Source organism: Canis lupus, chromosome 28 (assembly GCF_003254725.2).
Source record: "Canis lupus dingo isolate Sandy chromosome 28, ASM325472v2, whole genome shotgun sequence".
Lineage (NCBI taxonomy): Eukaryota > Metazoa > Chordata > Mammalia > Carnivora > Canidae > Canis > Canis lupus.
Genome location: NC_064270.1, coordinates 2,963,974 through 2,981,746, shown reverse-complemented (window position 1 = coordinate 2,981,746; position 17,773 = coordinate 2,963,974). Strand labels below are relative to the sequence as shown.

Genomic DNA, 17,773 nt, shown 5'->3' with positions numbered 1-17,773 from the left:
CGCCCATTTCATCACACGGGCTCTGAATGCCAGGCCTTGGGGGTCAGGTCACTCCAAAAGAATCTAATTTGGGGTCCTGCCTTCACCAGAGCTTTTCAGAGCCTCTGACAGTGCTCTGAGCACAGGATGTGCGCAGTCCCCCACTTTCCGTGCTTTACCAAGACTCATGTAATTGCGAGTCAGTCCCTCAGACTGTGGGCTCTGTGAAATCACGGGGTGAGCTGTCCTGATCCCCACAGCATCCACACTGCCTACCACAGGGCCTGGTGCAGCTGCTGTGGCCCAACTGGACAGGGGGCCAGCAGCCCTGTGAAGCACGGTAGGCCATGGACTTTTTCTGTTTTATGCTACATCATTCTGAAGAGTCAATGTCATTCTGAGGACCTGATACTTAACCCAGAGGGTTTTGTTTTCTGGTGCTAGAACAGTGGTGGAGCGTGCTGGAACCAGCACTCACAGGGGCTCAGGGAACCTACAAGATCCAAGCAAGAGGCTTTTCCCCACCTGTCAGCTAAGAGGGTGAAGCTCATCCTTCAATATCATTTCTAGCTCTGGGTATCTGAGCGTTGCTGAGGCCTGAGGAGAGGCAGGTGGACCCCAGGCAACAGCAGGTGGAGAGAGGAGCAGAACATACGCTTCCTGAGTCTAGTTCGCCCAATTACTGGGGGTACTAAGCTTCTGGCTTCCAGCTGTGGAGGCTGGGACTCAGGGTAAGTGGTGCATCGCGGGTCAGAGTGAGCAGAGAGAACAGGACTGGAGCCCTGCTCTGCTAATGTGCACACCGTGCTCATCCCAGGACACCATGCTGTCCCTTGCCAGGGCCTCCTGGAATACTTCTCTTCCTCCAAAGCATCTGCAACTGAGCAACCACATCGAGGCCACCCTACAAATAACCGGGAGGTTCTGAGCATGGGACTAACATGGTCGTGTCTGGGTCATTGGGCAAGAGGGTCTGGAGGACAGAGCAATCTGCACGGACTTTGGGGCTCGTGTCCTGGCCCCTCCTTTCCAAAGTGGTTGATCGTGGAGCAGAAGGATATAGGAGAAAAGTATGCCAGACTGACCTCTGTGAGGACAGAACCCTATAGGACTCATCCCCTGGTCCCAGTATCCGGGACAGTGCTGGCAGGCAGCTGTTGAGAGGTTCAGTAAGCTTCCTGGAGGGCCCCAGCGCAGGGCAGAAAATACACAGGCGGCTGGGTCTTGACACTGCCTTCAGGGATAGGCTGTGGAAGCAGAGAATGGAGGCTTCCTTCCCCACAGCTGACGGGCAAATATGTGGGCCCTTGCACAAACCAATCCCTTCTGGAGCAGAGGACTGGCTTGCCTTAGGAAAGGATTCCAGCAAAACCAACTTTCAGAGAAAAGAGAGAGCTTTCCCCGTGCTAGGAATCAGGTGACTAGGAGACATGCCCCCAGAGTTCTTCCTTATGATTAGCATGATTGCAAGGGCCTGTTTTCCACCAACCAGTGTGGCCGCTAGTATTACTTGATCCCTCCGTGTTGGGTTGGAGGAAGAAAAAGCAAGTCTGGAAAATTCTGAATGGCAACATTAATTTCAAACTGTTGGCTGCTACATTTGAATACATGTCTTTATTAGGAAAATTGTAAGTGCATATACATCTTTTCATTGATATGACTTCAGAGTAGAAATGGTGGTTTCTCAAAAGGACTTGTTATTTGTTAAACAAAAAAAAATTAAAAAAAAAGCACACTGCGTACAGGAAGCTGCCTTCTCCTGGACCCTTTTCACATTATCTGGGAGATGTATTTAAACAACACAAAATACAGTATTCATCACATTTAACACTGAACCCATCACTGCCCGGAGACTGAGAAGCCAGCGAGGTTACTGACTCACAAAGTTGCCTGGGAGGATTTTTTTCAACTTGGCAATGTCAGGGGTCTGCTTAAGGGACTTGAAATTTTATGGAAGCATTTCCTAGGGATGGGGCTCCCTTGGAATGGGTCAGGGAGGATGTGTACAGGGACCCCCACAATTCTCACCCAGCTGCAGAAGGGTGCACTGCCTGCAGGGAGGTGATGAGCAGCCTATGGCCATAACAGCAGGTGGCAGTCAGAAAAGGAAGGTCAAATCGGATCCAATGAAAACGCTGAGAAGTTCTCTGGACTTCACAGGGGTGGGGGAGACTGCAACCTTTGGCTATTCAGGTCCTCTGCTCAAAGCTGAACCTCCTCTCTGGAGGACAGGCCCACATGCAGAGGGTCCCCTTCCTGAGCCTCCTCGCTGGGGTCTCAGCACCTGGCTGGGGCTTGACAGAGACCAGTACAAACACCACATGGTACAGATTGGGATATAAACACATAGCACTTTGGTGGGTCCAGGTCCCCACCCCAGCCCGCAGCTGCCTGGGTCCTGATGCAAAGGCTGGCAGAGAAGGACTGCCCTGGGGGTGACATGGAGCCCAAGGGAAGGTCAGGTGGAGCAGCACAGCACAGCTAGGAACAGCTGGATGACCCCTAATCTGGGATGCACTTGATTTGTATTTTTAAAGCAAAAGCGGATAGGGAGAGCCTTTTCCTTTGCAAATAGACTATTTAAATGCACATTTGCTTTAGCTGGGCAGTCTCTATTTCAGAGCAGATTGCAAGGAGAGCAATTGTTACGCAGATAACTTTCCCAGCAGTGTCTACTCTTAATCTCTTTTTCCCCTATTGCAGAGAAGCAAAGGCTTCTTTATTTAACTGTGACCAAGATTTTGGGCCACGTTTATTTTCTTGGAGTAACAGATTTAATGGTTCTGGTTCATGGGTTCCAGGGGAATATGGTGCCACATTTTCCATGAGAGTTTTTAATATCTTGGATTGCTCAGGAAATGCCCATGCCACAGAAAATTCTATCCTTTCACATATAATTCAGGAGACCTGTAGTGACAGGTTAATTTCAAAAGAGGGTCTGAAACCAGTTCAGTATCCTTTAAAAACTAACGAAGATTTCTGTACTCTATTTTATTCAATATAGCTGATTTGAAGATAAAAATTTTTGTTTGCCTGACAGATTGGCTTTCTACCATGAAGATCCTATAAAGGAATATTTACGAATGCTTTAAGCATGTTACTGATAACCCAAAGATTATTACATCTAAGAACACCTACAATTCACCATTATTTTACCATAATATACTTTCTGCATGTTATTTACAGTGTCCTGTTAATTAATACATTTCCTATTTATGCCCCTTTTTTCTACTTTTGTAATTTAAAATTTCTTCCTGGGATATTTAACCAAAGGGACAAAGTATAAAGAGATAAAACGTAAAACAAAGCACAATAAGCAAAAAACCCCTTAAGTGCCTACCTGTTCAAAAAGAGATATTTTTAAACTGTTTAATGCAACTCTACAAACTGGTCTCAGTAAAGGAAAACACTCAGTAAAGGAAAACACTCTACATGTGGGGTTTTCATCTACCTTTCCAAATATCCCCTTTTTTTTTTAAGAGGAATGCCCTGCTGGACATTCTGGAAGCATAAGATAACAACAGTGGCCAAGTCTGGAGGCCATACAATAGAAGGTAGCAGGTGATGGGATCGCCAAGTAGGCCAAAAAAATGAAGTTAGATTTTAATTGAGAAGGAATCTTCACATCCAGAACTCATCATTTTGTGGATCAGGTTTTCAAAAATCAAAAAAGCGTTGAGGATTCTTTTCCTGTGATTCCCAAAACAATCACATACTCGGTGCAACGGAGACAAAACTCTCCATAGTTTTGATATGGACACCTGTGGAAGCATGAAGGGCTGGTGTCCTCACAGGTCAACATTGCTGCAAACCGAATTCCCTTGGGCTCTGTGGATCCATCTTGGGTTTGTGATCAGTGGAGAAACCTAGCTTGTCCCCCACGAGAGGACTATAGGCCTGATCAGAAACCTGGTCAAAAGACATCTCCTGACTCTGAGCCTTTGCATACGAGAAGCTGACAGCGCACGCACCGAGGACACTGGCTTTGAACAAGAACACAGGATTGGACAACAGACCATATTCTGAACAAGACACAGATGTACACAGTGTTTTCTGAACTCACACAAGACATTTTGATTGGCTTCTGGCTGCCCAGTTAAAATTAAAGCTTTGGTCTTGAGAGACTCTTTTTTCCGGGGTGATGGAGACAGTCGTGGATATGCATGATGATGGATGAGAGAGAGAATGATGACAAGAACGTGATGGGATGTAGAGAAGAGCTCAGGATGAGGGATGCATCTCCCTCACCCCTGGCCTCATACTCCTGCCTGCCTCAACTTGGGGGGCTCTGTGATGCTCACTGAAGGGAAAGACCCCAGCTGGCACTCTGGGGAAGGGCAAGGCTCCTGCCTGGCCCTCTAAACCTAACCCTCCTCCGCCCCTTGCCCAGGGCAGTCTTCACTAGGGTTTGCCGCTGCCCACTGGCTCTAATGCCTCCTCGTGGCTCTTCATCCTAGGACAGGATGATCTGCGGTCCCAGCCTGCACATAGCTCAGGGAGATATGACGCTCAGGAACCTCTGGCCAGGCGAGGGGCTCCATGGGAAAGATTTGATAAGAAAGCAAGTAAAATAACGGCCTTAGTCTAAATTCCTATCTGTCAGCAGTGACACAGGATAATCAAACTAAATGAAGAATAAACACCATATATTTTGCTACATAATCAAATGGTGAAAGTAAGGCAAACTGTGCAAAACGAAGCCCTTGGAAATGCACTGGGCCCTGCCTGGGTGCAGGGGAGCTGCCTTGGGCTCTTTCTAACACTGCTTTCAGACCCGGGCTCCTACTGTAAGGTTTCCTCAGGCGTCTGACCCCACCTGCGCCTCTCACATCTTGAACCTCCTGTTAACAAGAACAGAGGGAGACACCATTAAGGCGGGTTCCCACAGCGGCCAGGCCGCTCACCTGAGACGCCAAGCCCTGCTGCAGCAGGGCCCCCCACTCCTGAATTCCAAATCGCCGCCGCCGTGCACCTCCCTTCCGAGGCCCTGGGAAGGGGGAGGATGGAAAGAGAGGCAGCCAGGGCTGAGTGGAGGGATGGAAGGTGGGAAGTGGAGAAGATGGACGGGCACAGCCAGCAGGGGGCACAGCAGACAAACAAGGGCACACTGACGGACAGCATGGGACAGCGGTCACATGACATGGCAGGCGGGTCGCATTGTCTCAGCCCAGCACAGACGGAGGGCTGGTGGCCCCCCCGCCTGAGTGTGGCTCACTCATCCGAGGCCTTGGCCTCACCAGCCACCTCCATCTACCCCCGACTGGCCCCGGGATCTCTTGGCCAGCATGGCAGGGGTGGCCCTGGTCAGTGCCGGAACTGCGCAGGGCCTAGTTTCAACCACCTCAATGGAGTCCGGCTCTTCTCTCTTCCACGGCCACCCTGTCTTCAGGGAGGTTGGCACCACGCTGGCTTTATCAGACACAGTGAGGGCCTGTGGCCAGTCGAGTCATAGAAGGACAAGACTGGAGCTGGTTTGCTTTTCTGAAGGTGGGGCCAACTGTCTGAATCCCTGCAGCCCCACTCCCCCAGCAGGAGTGGGAGCACTGTCTCCCTGAACCCCGCAGACAGCAGTTTGTCACCTCAGGGCAGCAAGAGCTTGACCCACCAGTGCTAGATGGCAAGTAGCCCTCCACGGTGTCCAGGATGGACTGCCACCACTCTCTAGGTGCAGAGATGCACGATCCTGCTGTATGAAGGATGGAGAGCATGGGGGTACAGCTCTGACCAGTTCCTGGGTGCCTTTGTAAAAGGGGGACCACCCCGCCACGGTTCCCAGTCCAGGACTCCTGCTGGCTTCCAAGGAAGACTGCAGCCCTGGGCAGACCCGCAAACATGCTAGTGACCTCCGGGGCAGGGAGGGTGCCAGCAAGAGGGGTGCAGGCTGAGGGTCAGCCAGATAAAAGGGACGGCAAGGGGGAATGAAAGGTCTTTGGCTGTAGCGCCCTAGCAGGACACTCCTCTAACGGAGAAAAACAATGGCCACAGGGCTCTGTGCTATCACAGGGGAGGGCTTGAAAGCATGAGGGAACACAGTGTTCCAGGTGAGGCTGACCAGCGGCAGGGACCTTGGATTTTCTTCTGATTCCATCTGTTCTGTCCTCCAACCACTTCATCTTTCTGGATCCACATACTGAATTATGACCAGGGGCTTGGGGTGCAGGGTGAGTGTTTATGAGAGATGGGAGGATGGGGAGAACAGTCCGGAGTCAAGGTGTCTTTTCTCAAAGTACTACTGAAATCAGGGCCTTGCTCTCTTAGGTGATCCCCCTCCTTCTGGTCCAAATTAGAGAGACTTGGCAAGAAATCTTAGACCTAAATCTGTAGAGGGTATGAGGAAAGTTCTAGACCTTTCTAGAACACCATGTTCACTTTAAGCAGACATTGCTCATGAGAGAGGACTGACACAGCTGAGTCCCGGGACCTAATCGCACAGGGTCACAGAGCCTCTCCCAGCAGATGGGTGGGGACGGGCCCTTCACAGTTCTTCCATGTCAGGGACCCGTTTCAAGAATCTATAAAGTGAATTGCCTGGCCAACAGGCTCCCTGAGAAGTATTTTCCACAGCTGCTTCCCGGGAATGTGGAGCACATCCCCCCCCCCGCTTCCCCACTCGGTGTGCAGACACCACCCTTGCTCAGGGGTAAAGCTGCTGGCCCAGTCCCAGGCCTAGGGAGGCGGTATGGAGAGGTCCCGCCCCACATGCGTGGCGGGTGAAGAGCCAGGCAGCAGGCACTTGGGAAAGAAGAGTCGGGTATCACCTGCAAAAGGCCCGTCCATCGCCAGCTCTGCCCCACAGAGGTGGTGATGTGTGGCACTGGCAGTGTCAGGGGAAGGGCAGGAGGCACAGGCCTTTTGGGCCTAGGCTCCCGCCACGGGCTAGCGATGGCGCGGAGCAGGCCGGGCAGCCGGCCCTGGCCTCAGCAGGAAGGCAGACTGAGTGTGTGGAGCTGTGAGAGCTGGGGCGTCCCGGGCCCTCTGGGAGAGGCAGTGGAGGGCAGCGGGGAGCTCGGCAGCCTGGGGCAGTGCTGGCGACCCCGGGCCACACTAGAGTCCTGAGAATAGTCTCCTCGTCCCAGACCGCACCCCAGTCTCCGCACACCTACTTTCTTCATAACTTAGCAGACCAGGAAGGGCCTTAAAATGCACATAAAGACAGGAGCCCGTGTGGCCACAGGAGCGCTGCTCCTCCACGGAGGTCTGAGCCCCTGCGCACAAGGCAGGGGGTCTGCTGGGGAGGAGGCTTAGAGCAAATTTACAAAGCGCCGGGAGATACAAGAGCAGCGGGCACTGCGGTCCGTCTCGAAGCGGCAGATAACTAGTTTTTCCTTCTCTGAGCAGCCTTTCTTTTCTTCTGTCGCTTCTTTTTTCCTATCTTTTCTTTTTTCCCCATTTTTTCTTCTCTGCGCCCCCTTAGATAAAATTAGTAGAACCATTAATGATGTTGAAATAAACAGGGGTCTGTTTCAGTCTGCACAACATTGAATGCTGGACTGGCTATCCGTCTAACCCTGTCTTCAGTCTTCGTCCTGGAGGCCCCTGGGCAAAGCACTGTCCACCAGTACTTCATTAAAATAGATCCAACATTTTCCCCAATTCAAAGAAAAATGTTAGCTGGCCTTCCAGAATATCTGTGAACTGGTTATAGCTGCGGCCACTTTGCCAACCTGGCCCGGGAACGGCATTCACATCTGAAAGGGTGTGAAGGCACACCAGGACCAGGCTGGACTTGGCCTTCTAACTCACCTCAATCCCATCTCCTCTGGCTTCCTTCCTTCTCAGTGCGGAGCTGAACTCTGCTTTAGCTAAAAAAAATACCTGCATTTCAAATCAAATCGTGCTCCGGAGATTAAAGACTCAAGATTCAGGCGGCCATCCAAGGAGAGGAGAAAGGCAGCGGGCCTCATCCCACCTTCTCCTTTCTGGATGCCGGGGGACAACCCTTGGGAATGACTGGGATTGTTCTGGAGAGCAGGGGAGAGAGCTGGTTAGCAGAATTTGATTACAGCAACTGGCTCATGACTGTCACATTTTAATGATTCAAGCTGAATGGTATTTAATGATTTATGGGGTAAGGCCACCTGTTCCCATGAAAGCTTGCTATTAACCATGGCCTGGAATTATGGGATTTTTACATGGGGAAAATGTAAAAGCTGGATATTATGAGAGTTGAGTCTCTGGAGATTACATGGGGATGTTAGGAGAACCAAGGAAGAGGAGGAAGAGGAAGAGGAATTAGTGAGTCAAATATTATTCTTCAGAAAACTAGCACTGCTGTTTCCATTGAGTTAAAAAAAAGAAAAAGGCATAAAAACTTGAGTGGCAGCTCTATTCGGCTCCTGATCAAGGCCCATGCTCACATGTGAAGTCAGCAGGAGGGTTCTAAGGCACCTGACCTGCAGGCCACCTTACCTTCATCGACTCCACAAATGTATCTGAGCCCCATGTCTAATAGCTGATGAATTTTTCTACAGGTAAATAAATTCCCACATACAGTAGGAGCTTGATACCATGAAACAATTAGCATTTTATTGCTAGTGCATATAATGTCACATTTGATACAATTTTAGTACAAGTGAAAAAATACACTGTGGCTAACATTAAAAAGCTGTAATCACATTTATAGATCATATATATTTCTCTACAAATTGCCAGTAGTTCAAGATAATAGAGAAATGTAACCTACTGACATTCATATGGCTCCACTTCAAATATATGAATTGTTCGACTATAAATATATTCTGAAATACATTTTTTTTCTAAAGAAACATAAAAAAATGTGCACAAAAATATATAAAAAAATGCCTTGCAAAAAGTTACAAATACCACCAGGCCCATCTGTGGATCACATTTATGCATGGCAATGTCACTTTGCCAATGTTTCTGATTGGAACCTGAAACCCTGCTGTGGTTTCAGGAGGAAGGGTTAGTGGCAAGATGCTCATTTATTCATTTTTTTTTTTTTTTCATTTCTGATTTCAGAGACCTCAGAGTTTGTAGAGCCTCGTGGCCTCTATAAGCCTCAGAGGCAATCACAGAAACCAAATTCCTCCAAACAAGTTCTCAGATTGAAAATTTCATTTGATTCTGCGAAGACCAGCCTTTCGACAGAAGGTGGAGACATGATCTCCCACCCTCCAGGACAGGGCCAGCCCCATTCTGGAGGAGGCCGGAGAAGATTCTCACAGAGGGCCTGAACAGGAGGGGAGGGCAAAGGGAGGAGGAGGCTACAGGGCAGAGCCCCAGCAATCACCCTCCTCCCCACTGAGCATGTACAGAAATGAGAAGCAGAAGCACGATGAAAGCATGCTATTGGAGGCAGGGAGAGGCCTGGGAATGGCCGGCAAAGGGTCTCTGAGCACAGTCCCTAGTGACAGTAGTACATGGAGCCTACAGAACCAATCACCCAACTGGAAAGAGGAGGTGGAGGCGGTGGCCGCTGCCTAACCCTGGCCAGTATCTGAGTCACTGGGGTTGTCATTTTAGGAGGGACACCCCCCACAGAAGCTGTCCATGGCCTTCCTCCAAGCCTGAGAGTCTGGAGGAAGGACACTTTTCTGAGCTCCATGTTTGGCCATCACCTGACTGTGCCCAGATACCCCGGGAGCAAGGAAGAAAAGCTCCAAAACAAACCAAATACAGATCTTGAAGTAATCACAGATTTTAAAAAAGATAATGGGAATGATGGGGATTGTGATGATCAGGAGAGAGCAGACAGTGGGTAATGCTGTTGGGACAATGTAATTTCTTAGAAAAACCCCAGTTCTAAAACAGCCAATGTGCAAGGGTCTGGGGCACCGGTGAATATAAGCTGCAGGATCGTACCAGACACTATAAATGCAGGTGTCTATGTTCTGGGCAAACCTCAAGGCTGAGATCCCAGGTCAGCGTGCTACCCCCCCAGGTGTACCTGGCCCTCCCCATCCAGGCCCACCTCCCCAGCACCTCGCCTTTCCATCTGCCATATCTGCCATACGCTGTTAGCTTTCCTCAAGTGGATCTAGCGGAAAGTCTTTTTCGGCTGTTGTGCTTACTTGTTTAGAGCTTTCTCCAGGTATTCCTGGATCCACTTCAATTTCGGGTCAATGCACACCTGTCTGCTGTTGTTCTTCAGTCTTGCCCTGCCAAAACAGAAGAGGCTATGGATGTGCAGCTGAATGGCAGGAGGCAGGGGCATGATCTGGGCACTGGCTCATCTCACACTCATGTCAGGACCCTCTCCCGCACCAAGTGCCTAGCTTGGCAGGCTGGGGTTTAGGAGGAACTTGGGGCGAGCTGGGGAGACAAATCCCTAGCAGTGGGCAAGTCCCACTGTACAGATACAGGAAGGGGAAAGGTGTGTTTGCAGGGGGAGCCCAGGGAGAGTGCATGCACCACAAAGAACCTCTGAGTTGGCTTCTGAAGGGTGCAAAGGAGTGGGGTGAGTGAGATAGAGGGGGAGGGAAACGCAAGAGCAAAGGCATTAGAGGGGTAACAGCACCAAGGAGGTGGAGGAAGACGGGATGCCCAAGGAGCAGGTGGCCAGATGTAGGAGCTGGATTGAGGGACTTCACCAGCAAGATTATGGGGATTTATGCTGGAGAGTGACAAAGGCAGATTTGTTCTTTGGATGAATCATCTTGAAATACAAGGGAGAGAGAATGAAGAGTAAACCTGAAATAGGTGATCTGTAAAGAGGTATTACAACAGTCTGGGGAACAGGGGTAATGGGTCAGTGCGGGAGGGACAGTGCAGTGGGGGGTGACAGGGCAGTGAGGGAGGGACAATGCAGGTGAAGGGAGGGCTGGTGTAGGTAATTTGCCAGAGAATGGTTCTCAGAGAGATTTTACAAGTTCACTGAATGCTCCACAGTTGCATTTGTTTCTTAAAAATTCATTTGGCACCTTCCTCCCACTTCTCCGCTACACTCACACTACCCCACCTAACAACTCCTGGGGGTAGACCAGACTTCTCTCTCTGGGCCCCTCTCCATAAAGACCTCAAGCAGCAGCCTGCCCAGCCATTCACAGGTCTGTAAGGACAACGAAGGCCAGCATTGTGGCCCGGGGACACCCAGGGGCATCATGCAGCCTCCCTGGTAAATGACTGACAGGTGCAGAGGAAGAGTGTGGTTCGGAGCAATGGGTTTCAATCTGGCTGTCACTGCTTATCGGTTCTGCGTCTGCCCACACCCCCACGTTCTATCTGGTTTCTTGAACTTCAGGGGGCATTCCTAGCAAGTGGACTAGTGCAATGTGAACTGCAAAGCAGGTCTATGGAACTAAATTCAGTATTTGATACAACACCTCTCAAAGGAGAGAGCAGTTTATTGTAAGCAAAGCCAGTGAAAACACATTCACCTTCCAGTGGCCTAAAACATACTGTAAATGACAAACACATTCAAGGCAGCAAAGGCTAGCCAAAAAAAAAGACAAAATCAAACTTAAAAACAGTTGGTATTAGGTGGCAAAGGCTTCGGGAGGGCGGCTTTCATTTCAACTTCTGGGTCTCCACCCCATTCTCAGCACTGGGACTTTACAGGAGGTGAGCTCCCTCAGAAGAGACCTGAGACTCTGCACCCCTGCATCTGGACACGTGAGCACACTCACTGTATGTGAGCAGGGGTGCACTCTAGCACACAAGGGCCAAGCAATGAACAGCCACATGAAGGTCTCTCTTCCTGAACCTCGTCCAGCCTCCGACAAGCCCAGAGAGAGGTTTTTATGTGTTATATAGGTGTAATTCTCGTGTGTCTCGTTTCCCATATGAGTGACATCAAATATCAGCAGTTCCCATCAATATCAGAAAAAACGTGTGTTGTGTTTGAGAAAGCAGTTAAGTGAGCTGAAAATTTTGAGTTTTACCCAAAGGTTGAAGACAAATTAAACTGAATTGGGGTCTTGTGAGATTTTGCTATGTGATAAAGGATGAATTTAGAACACCAAAGCCTAGAAACTGGCAGGACAGACCACCGTGACTAGCAGAGGGCGACCTCATTTACTGGATTTCAGCAAAAGAAACTCCTGGTTTCTCTGGTCTGGTGGCATCCCACTGTACTGCCGTCTCCTGTGCTAAAGGAGGAAATTTGGAAAAAAAGAGGCAAGAACCAGGAGGACCACAGCAGGGTGCCAAGTGTAGTAAGCTTGGCTACTGAAACTCCTGCCTGGTGGAATCCTCAAAGGCCTTCTGGTAATCAGAGATGCCGCTAATTATGCCAAGTTCCAGGCTAGCTGCTCGGCATGTGTGGGTTCTCCAGCTTTTACAAGTTTTGAGTTAGGTGCTACTACACCCACGGGATGCAACCCTCCTGGAGGATGATGTTCAGACTTACACGATCTGAAGGGCACAGTTCGGAGTGTTGAGGATTTTGAGATGCTTGACGTTGGCTCTGGCAATGTGGCTCTCGAAGAATCGGCAGGGACATCTGTAGCTCAGGCTGACTGGTTTGCCTAGAAGAGGTAGTGACAGCAGTGCAGTTTGTTATGATCCTGCCAAACCTTGGGGATATGTGTATGTATGGGTCAAGCAGCCCCTGCTCAGGTGTCTTAGGGTAACATATATTAATCCCAGGACAGAAGTGTTTCAGTCCAAGGTACTGGGGTTCCCAGTTACTCTCTGCAAAATAAACTCCTCCAGAGCCAACGAGGAAAGCTCTCCTCTCCTCAGGGAAGGAGGAAGGGGAAGCAGGAGCCTCCAGGCTCTCTCTGGTCCCAGGAGCTACCACAGTTCCCTTGGGAGTGCTGCCCTCCCCACCTTCTCCTCACACTCACCTTAAACCGGGGCAACCACAAAAGAATCCCACTGGCAGGTTTCCTACCTGGGAGTCCCCAGAGGACAGGGCAAGGGCCCACATTCTCCACAGCACTCCCCTGAAGGCAGGGAGATTATCAGGGCTGGGGTCAAATGTGGCTTTCATTGTGCAGAGATGCTGCAGCCTCCTGGGTTATATTACCTCTTTGTTTGCCAATCCACCAATTTGCAAAATGCCATAATTGACACTCATTAGTTTAAATAAGCAAAGGGCTCCTGCGGACCACCACTCACCATTTAAGTCTAGAATTGCAAGCCTTGGGGGGCTGGGATATTCGTGTTTTTTTTTTTTTTTTTCTTTTCTGCAGATTTTATCCAAGCCCTACTTAATACCCCAAATTATTTGAATTTGTGGATCCTTTCATCAGGGATTAAATCTATATTTGAGAATATTTAGTCCAGAGACTTAAAAAAAAAAAGTTTGCCTGTTTACACAGCTCCCAAGAGCCTCCTGCTGGTCCTGAAGTCCTGCACTTTGGGGCAAGAGAGCTAGGGAAGCTACATGAAACCTTGTGAGTGAGGGATTTCTTAATTTTTCTACAGGCTGCACTGAGTTGAGAGATGGCAGGGCCTGTAAAGACCAGCCTATTTAGCCACTAAGTCAGGGAAAAAGCAGGCTGCCCAGCCCCCTGGGATCAAACTTGATTCCCTAAAAACCAGTAAGGAGAAAAGCCTGGCTTCAGGGTGCTCACACCCAGGATACTGCAGAGCAGCTACAGCAGCCTTCACTTGTATACCTGAACTAACTCCAGAAAGTCTCTGCTGGGGCCTGGCCTTCAGCAATGGCACCCAGTTCCCCCGCTGCGGCGGTTCCTACTGTACTGCCCATACTGCCCTGTAACCAGATCGCCTGGGAAAGTGACCCCAGGGCTGGGGGCGAGGGGGTCTGGGTAAAGCCTCCCCTCTGAGTGTCCTGCCTCTGGTCTCCCTGGAATTCTCCTGGATCCTCCTGAGCTGAGCAGGGACTGGAGAACTGGGGTTGTTGGGTGGTGACATAAAGGGTCCCAACCCCAGTGCAGCAGCACATGAAAGGAACACAGTGTGAAATGCTTTGGCCGGTTGCGGAGGCTTCTCTCCTGTCAGGGGGGCTGTTCTGGCTCCACTGGTGGAGATCAGGCCAGAAATCAGAGCTGATTCTGAGCTCAAAATACAGGTTTTTTTCTCTTCTCTTCTTCCCCACCCCACCCCTTGGGAATTATCCATTTCCTTCAAAGGCAATTCTTATTCCTGCTCCCAGGACCCAGTTAGTTAGTTGCCTGACTGTCAAGTGGGGGGAATTTCCACAGGTTCTTTTAAAGTGACAGAGCACCCAGGGCTCTTACCTAGGGAATACAGTGCTATGTCTACCTGGTGTCCTCTCCTCCAGCTTATTTTGTCAATATTACTAACTTTTCCAACTGGTTTGGATGTGACTCTGTATAGGCAAGGCACCTGGTTGGTCTGGATGTTTACCAGGGGTTGGGACCTGATGAACCTGCCTTTGTTCAAGAGCAGTTCTGAGAGAAACTTCCACTCTAATGCAGAAAAGGGAGTCCTGGCCTGCCTCTCCAACCAGGCCTCAGAACAAAGCCCAGCCTGGATTTCACCACCCCTGAATACCCAGGGCACACAGGGGCCCAGCTGCTTGTCTGAGGTCAGCCAGTGGAAGGACAGAAGCCTGTGCCTGCACCAGCCCCTGACCAAGGGGGGGGGGTCTCCAGGTGTAGCTTTGGAACTCAGTATGGGCACCCATGCTCAAGAAGGGCAAAGAAGTATATTCCGGCCTACGAATGCAAGGAGACGCAGACCAGCCTTGAGCCCAGGACCCTGTCCTGGCCATGTGGCTACCAAAAGAGCAACTCAGAGAGGCAAGCAACCAACCCTTTTCAGGGTCAGGATGAGTCTGTTAATGAGACCCCACCCCCCACTCCCTCTGTGCTCCTTCCAGGTCAGCTATGCCTAGGGCTCAAGGACCAGGGTGGGTCCCTGCATTCCCCTCCTTTCTGCAGCTCCCCAGGGAACCAGAGCGGCACCATTTCCCTAGCAAAGTGCAGGATGACAGCTCCACTCCCACCACTCTGTTGTTAATGCTCAAACCAGAGTGTCCCCCAGGACCTAGGGGGTCAGTATGGAGACTCAGCCTAGCATACCTCTAGGCTAGGCGGTGGACTAAATTGCCTTCCATCCAGTCCCTCTGCACCTCTGCCCAGCAACTTACTACACCCCCTGCCCCCAACTCACAATCACAACCTGGAGATAAAGACCTGAGCTGAGATCAAGAGTCTGACATTCAACCAACCCAGCCATCCAGGCACCCACTGACCTGCTACACTTTTAAAGAGAACTCTCCAGGCAGCCGGCTGTGAGCCCCTGGCAGTCCCCGCAGTGCTCCCTGACCCGGACACAGGCATGTTCACCTTACCCACACTGCCCCCAGTCCACTGCCTGTGAGGATGCAGAGGGTCAGCAGCTGGAACCCAGCCTAGCACTGTGGGGGCTCAGGCTGTGCATGGACCGTGGCTGCCCCAAGAGCACTCCCAGTGTCCTTCAACCCTTTGCAGGGTTTGTTGGCAACTTTGCAGCTAAGGACAGCGCGGCCTGACTAACATGGCTTGTTTTATGTATTTAGAGACAACAGTTTATTTTGGTTTGCAGCAGTGGTGTCCTGTGACAGGACAGCGAAATTTCTCTTAAGCTCCAAAAGAAAAAAAACAAAACAAAACAAAACAAACGGGCTCTCCCTCTCCCAGTGAAACAGGACACCACCTTTCCCCGTGGCCTAAGGCCTTGGCGATTGAACTCCGCGGCAGCTCCCTCCGAGGTAGGAGCTGCGGCTTGGCCGGTGACAAAGCGCCCGCCCGCAGGTGTGTCCGGGGGGCAGGGGAGCCGGCAGGAGCGACCCCGGCGCCCCTGGGCCTCTCTTCGAGGACCCCGGGAAGAGGCCGGGGAGCAGGCTGGACGCACGCCCGGGGCCGCTGCGCTGCTGCGGGCCGCGGAGCCGAGCAGGAGCGCGGCCGGGCGGGGGGCGCAAAGCCGACAGCCGCTGCTGGGCTCGCCCGCGACGCCTCGCCGGGGTGCGTGCGAGACGGGGCGGCCTCGTTAGGGGGGCGCCGCGAAGCAGGTCCCGGCCGCACCGCCAGCAGAGCGTCGCGGCGCCGGGCAGGCCACGCCAGGCAGGTTCGCCCAGCGCCCTCTCGCACGCGCAGCTCCGGGCCCGGGCCCCGCGGGAGCGCACGGGGGGGGCGGCCGGGCCCGGGCCAGCGGGTCCCCACCGCGCTCCGCTCCCCCGAGCCCCGGGCGCGCGCCCGGCCCGGGACCCCGCCCGACCCCCGCAGTCCCGCGGCCGCGCACCGTCCCGGAGCCCAGCCCCGCGGCAGGGAGCTGCGGAGCGCGAGGCCTCGGCGCCGGTGCTGGCCGCTAAGCTTCGGGCTTCGGCGCCACGGCCCGAGGGCGCGCGCCCCGCGACGGGGACTGCCTCGACCTCCCCTGCGCTAAGCGGCGAACTGGGTCCGCTCGGGACCGCGCGGGGCCGGCGGTGGCACTCACCGTGGCTGAGGCACAGCGCAGTCAGCACGAGGACCAGCGCGGCGGCGACCTTGGCGTTCATGGCACCGGCGGGCGCGGGGCGGGCGGGCGCGGGGCGGGCGGCGGCGGCGAGCGAAAGTGCGGCGGGCGGCGGGCGGCGGGCGCTTTAGAGGCGAGAGCGGGGCGGGGCGGGCCGGGGCGGGCCGGGGCGGGCCGGGCCGGGGCGGGGCGCGCGGCGAGGGGCGGGGCTGGAGGCGCAGCCCGCCGGCTGCAGGGGCCCGGCTCCCCCGCCCCGGCACCCCCCGGCTGCAGGGGTCGGCCCCCCGCCCCCCCGGCCCCGGCCGCTCCTCCCGTGGGCGCTCCGGCTGCGGGGCGCTCCGGCCTCCGACCTTCCCCAGCGCCGCGGGGCCCCCTCCGCCAGGCTCCAGCCGCAGCGAGGACCCCCGACGCGCCCTGAGGCTGCGACAAGGGCCGGCCGTTGTGCCCACTTAGCAGGTGGAGAGACGGAGTCCCAGAGGCGGGAACTGAATGCCGACGACCCTAAGGAGACAAGTCGATGTGCGCCGGCGAGGCCCGAGGTAGCCACGCGCGCCCCGTTCGGGGAGTCCAGGGCCTGGGGGCGCCCGCCGGCTCGGGCTCGCCGTGTGAGCTCCCCGCGGGCTCTGCCTAAGGGAGGGCGACCAGTGTCGGCAGAACCACTCCCGCCCCAAGCCAACGCTCTGGCTCTGTAGCCAGGCCTCAGTTTCCCAGCGGCGACCCCGGCAGCTGACCGAGAACCGCGCGCCCTTAATGGGCCGAGAGGCAGCAAGCTCAGTCCGCTCGCTGCTCCGTAAACGTGTCGCGGATCCTAGGGAAACGCGCCTGCACTTGGCTCGCGGTCCCTCCGCCCCCTCACCCGGGAATGGGCCGAGCGAGCTGCCATCCCGCCCAGGCGCACCTGCGGGGAATGGTCGAGACTCTCCTCCGCCGAGGGCTCGCCCCCGGGTCTGGCACAGGGTGGCTCTGTACTCGGCAAATGGAAGCTAGAATACCGTCCGCATTTCCGCACGTGCTCCCTCTCCCAGCGAAGGCCCTGTGCCACCCAAGGTGTTGAGAGACCCCCCCCGTCCCCTCTCCGTCTTAGCCCAGGACAGTACCCCCAGCGTCAGCCTTTCTGGTCCAGGAAGCGAGTCTGAACTCTTGGCAGGACGTGCCTGAACCTGGACACCCCGAGACAGCCCCGGCCCAGTGGAGAGGGACGCAGGCAGGCGGCCCGGGGGGAGCACGCTTGGGGACCTCACCAGTGACCACAGGATTCCCTTGCCACCTCCTCCTGCCCTTAATGGCATAGCGGGACCGTGGACTAGATTCCATCCCCCGCCCCATGCAAGGAGCGCGCGGCGGGGACAGGCCGGTACCTGGGAAGTCCCGGCACAGGGGGAATGGGTGGGGCCCGCGGGGCCTGGGCTCAGCAGCTGCAGTCAGGGCCCCAGGAGGGGGCAGTCAGCAGGAAGCTGCTGGAACT

At 53.6% G+C, this 17,773-nt stretch overlaps 1 protein-coding gene across 2 annotated transcripts; it reads right to left on the bottom strand.

The window, feature by feature from the left end:
* Positions 1–1,574: 1,574 nt before the first annotated feature.
* On the bottom strand, positions 1,575–16,405 carry CXCL12 (C-X-C motif chemokine ligand 12). 2 transcript variants are annotated; one of them, XM_025466417.3, is made up of 4 exons: positions 16,291–16,405; positions 12,287–12,404; positions 10,011–10,097; positions 1,575–7,388 (listed from the first exon to the last, which is right to left on the bottom strand). In XM_025466417.3, the coding sequence occupies exons 1-4, from the start codon at positions 16,349–16,351 to the stop codon at positions 7,295–7,297; spliced, it is 360 nt and encodes a 119-aa protein (XP_025322202.1). In that variant the 5' UTR covers positions 16,352–16,405; the 3' UTR covers positions 1,575–7,294. The 2 variants fall into 2 exon arrangements, with proteins under 2 accessions (XP_025322202.1, XP_025322203.1); XM_025466418.2 differs by having other exon boundaries at positions 1,575–4,820.
* Positions 16,406–17,773: the final 1,368 nt, after the last annotated feature.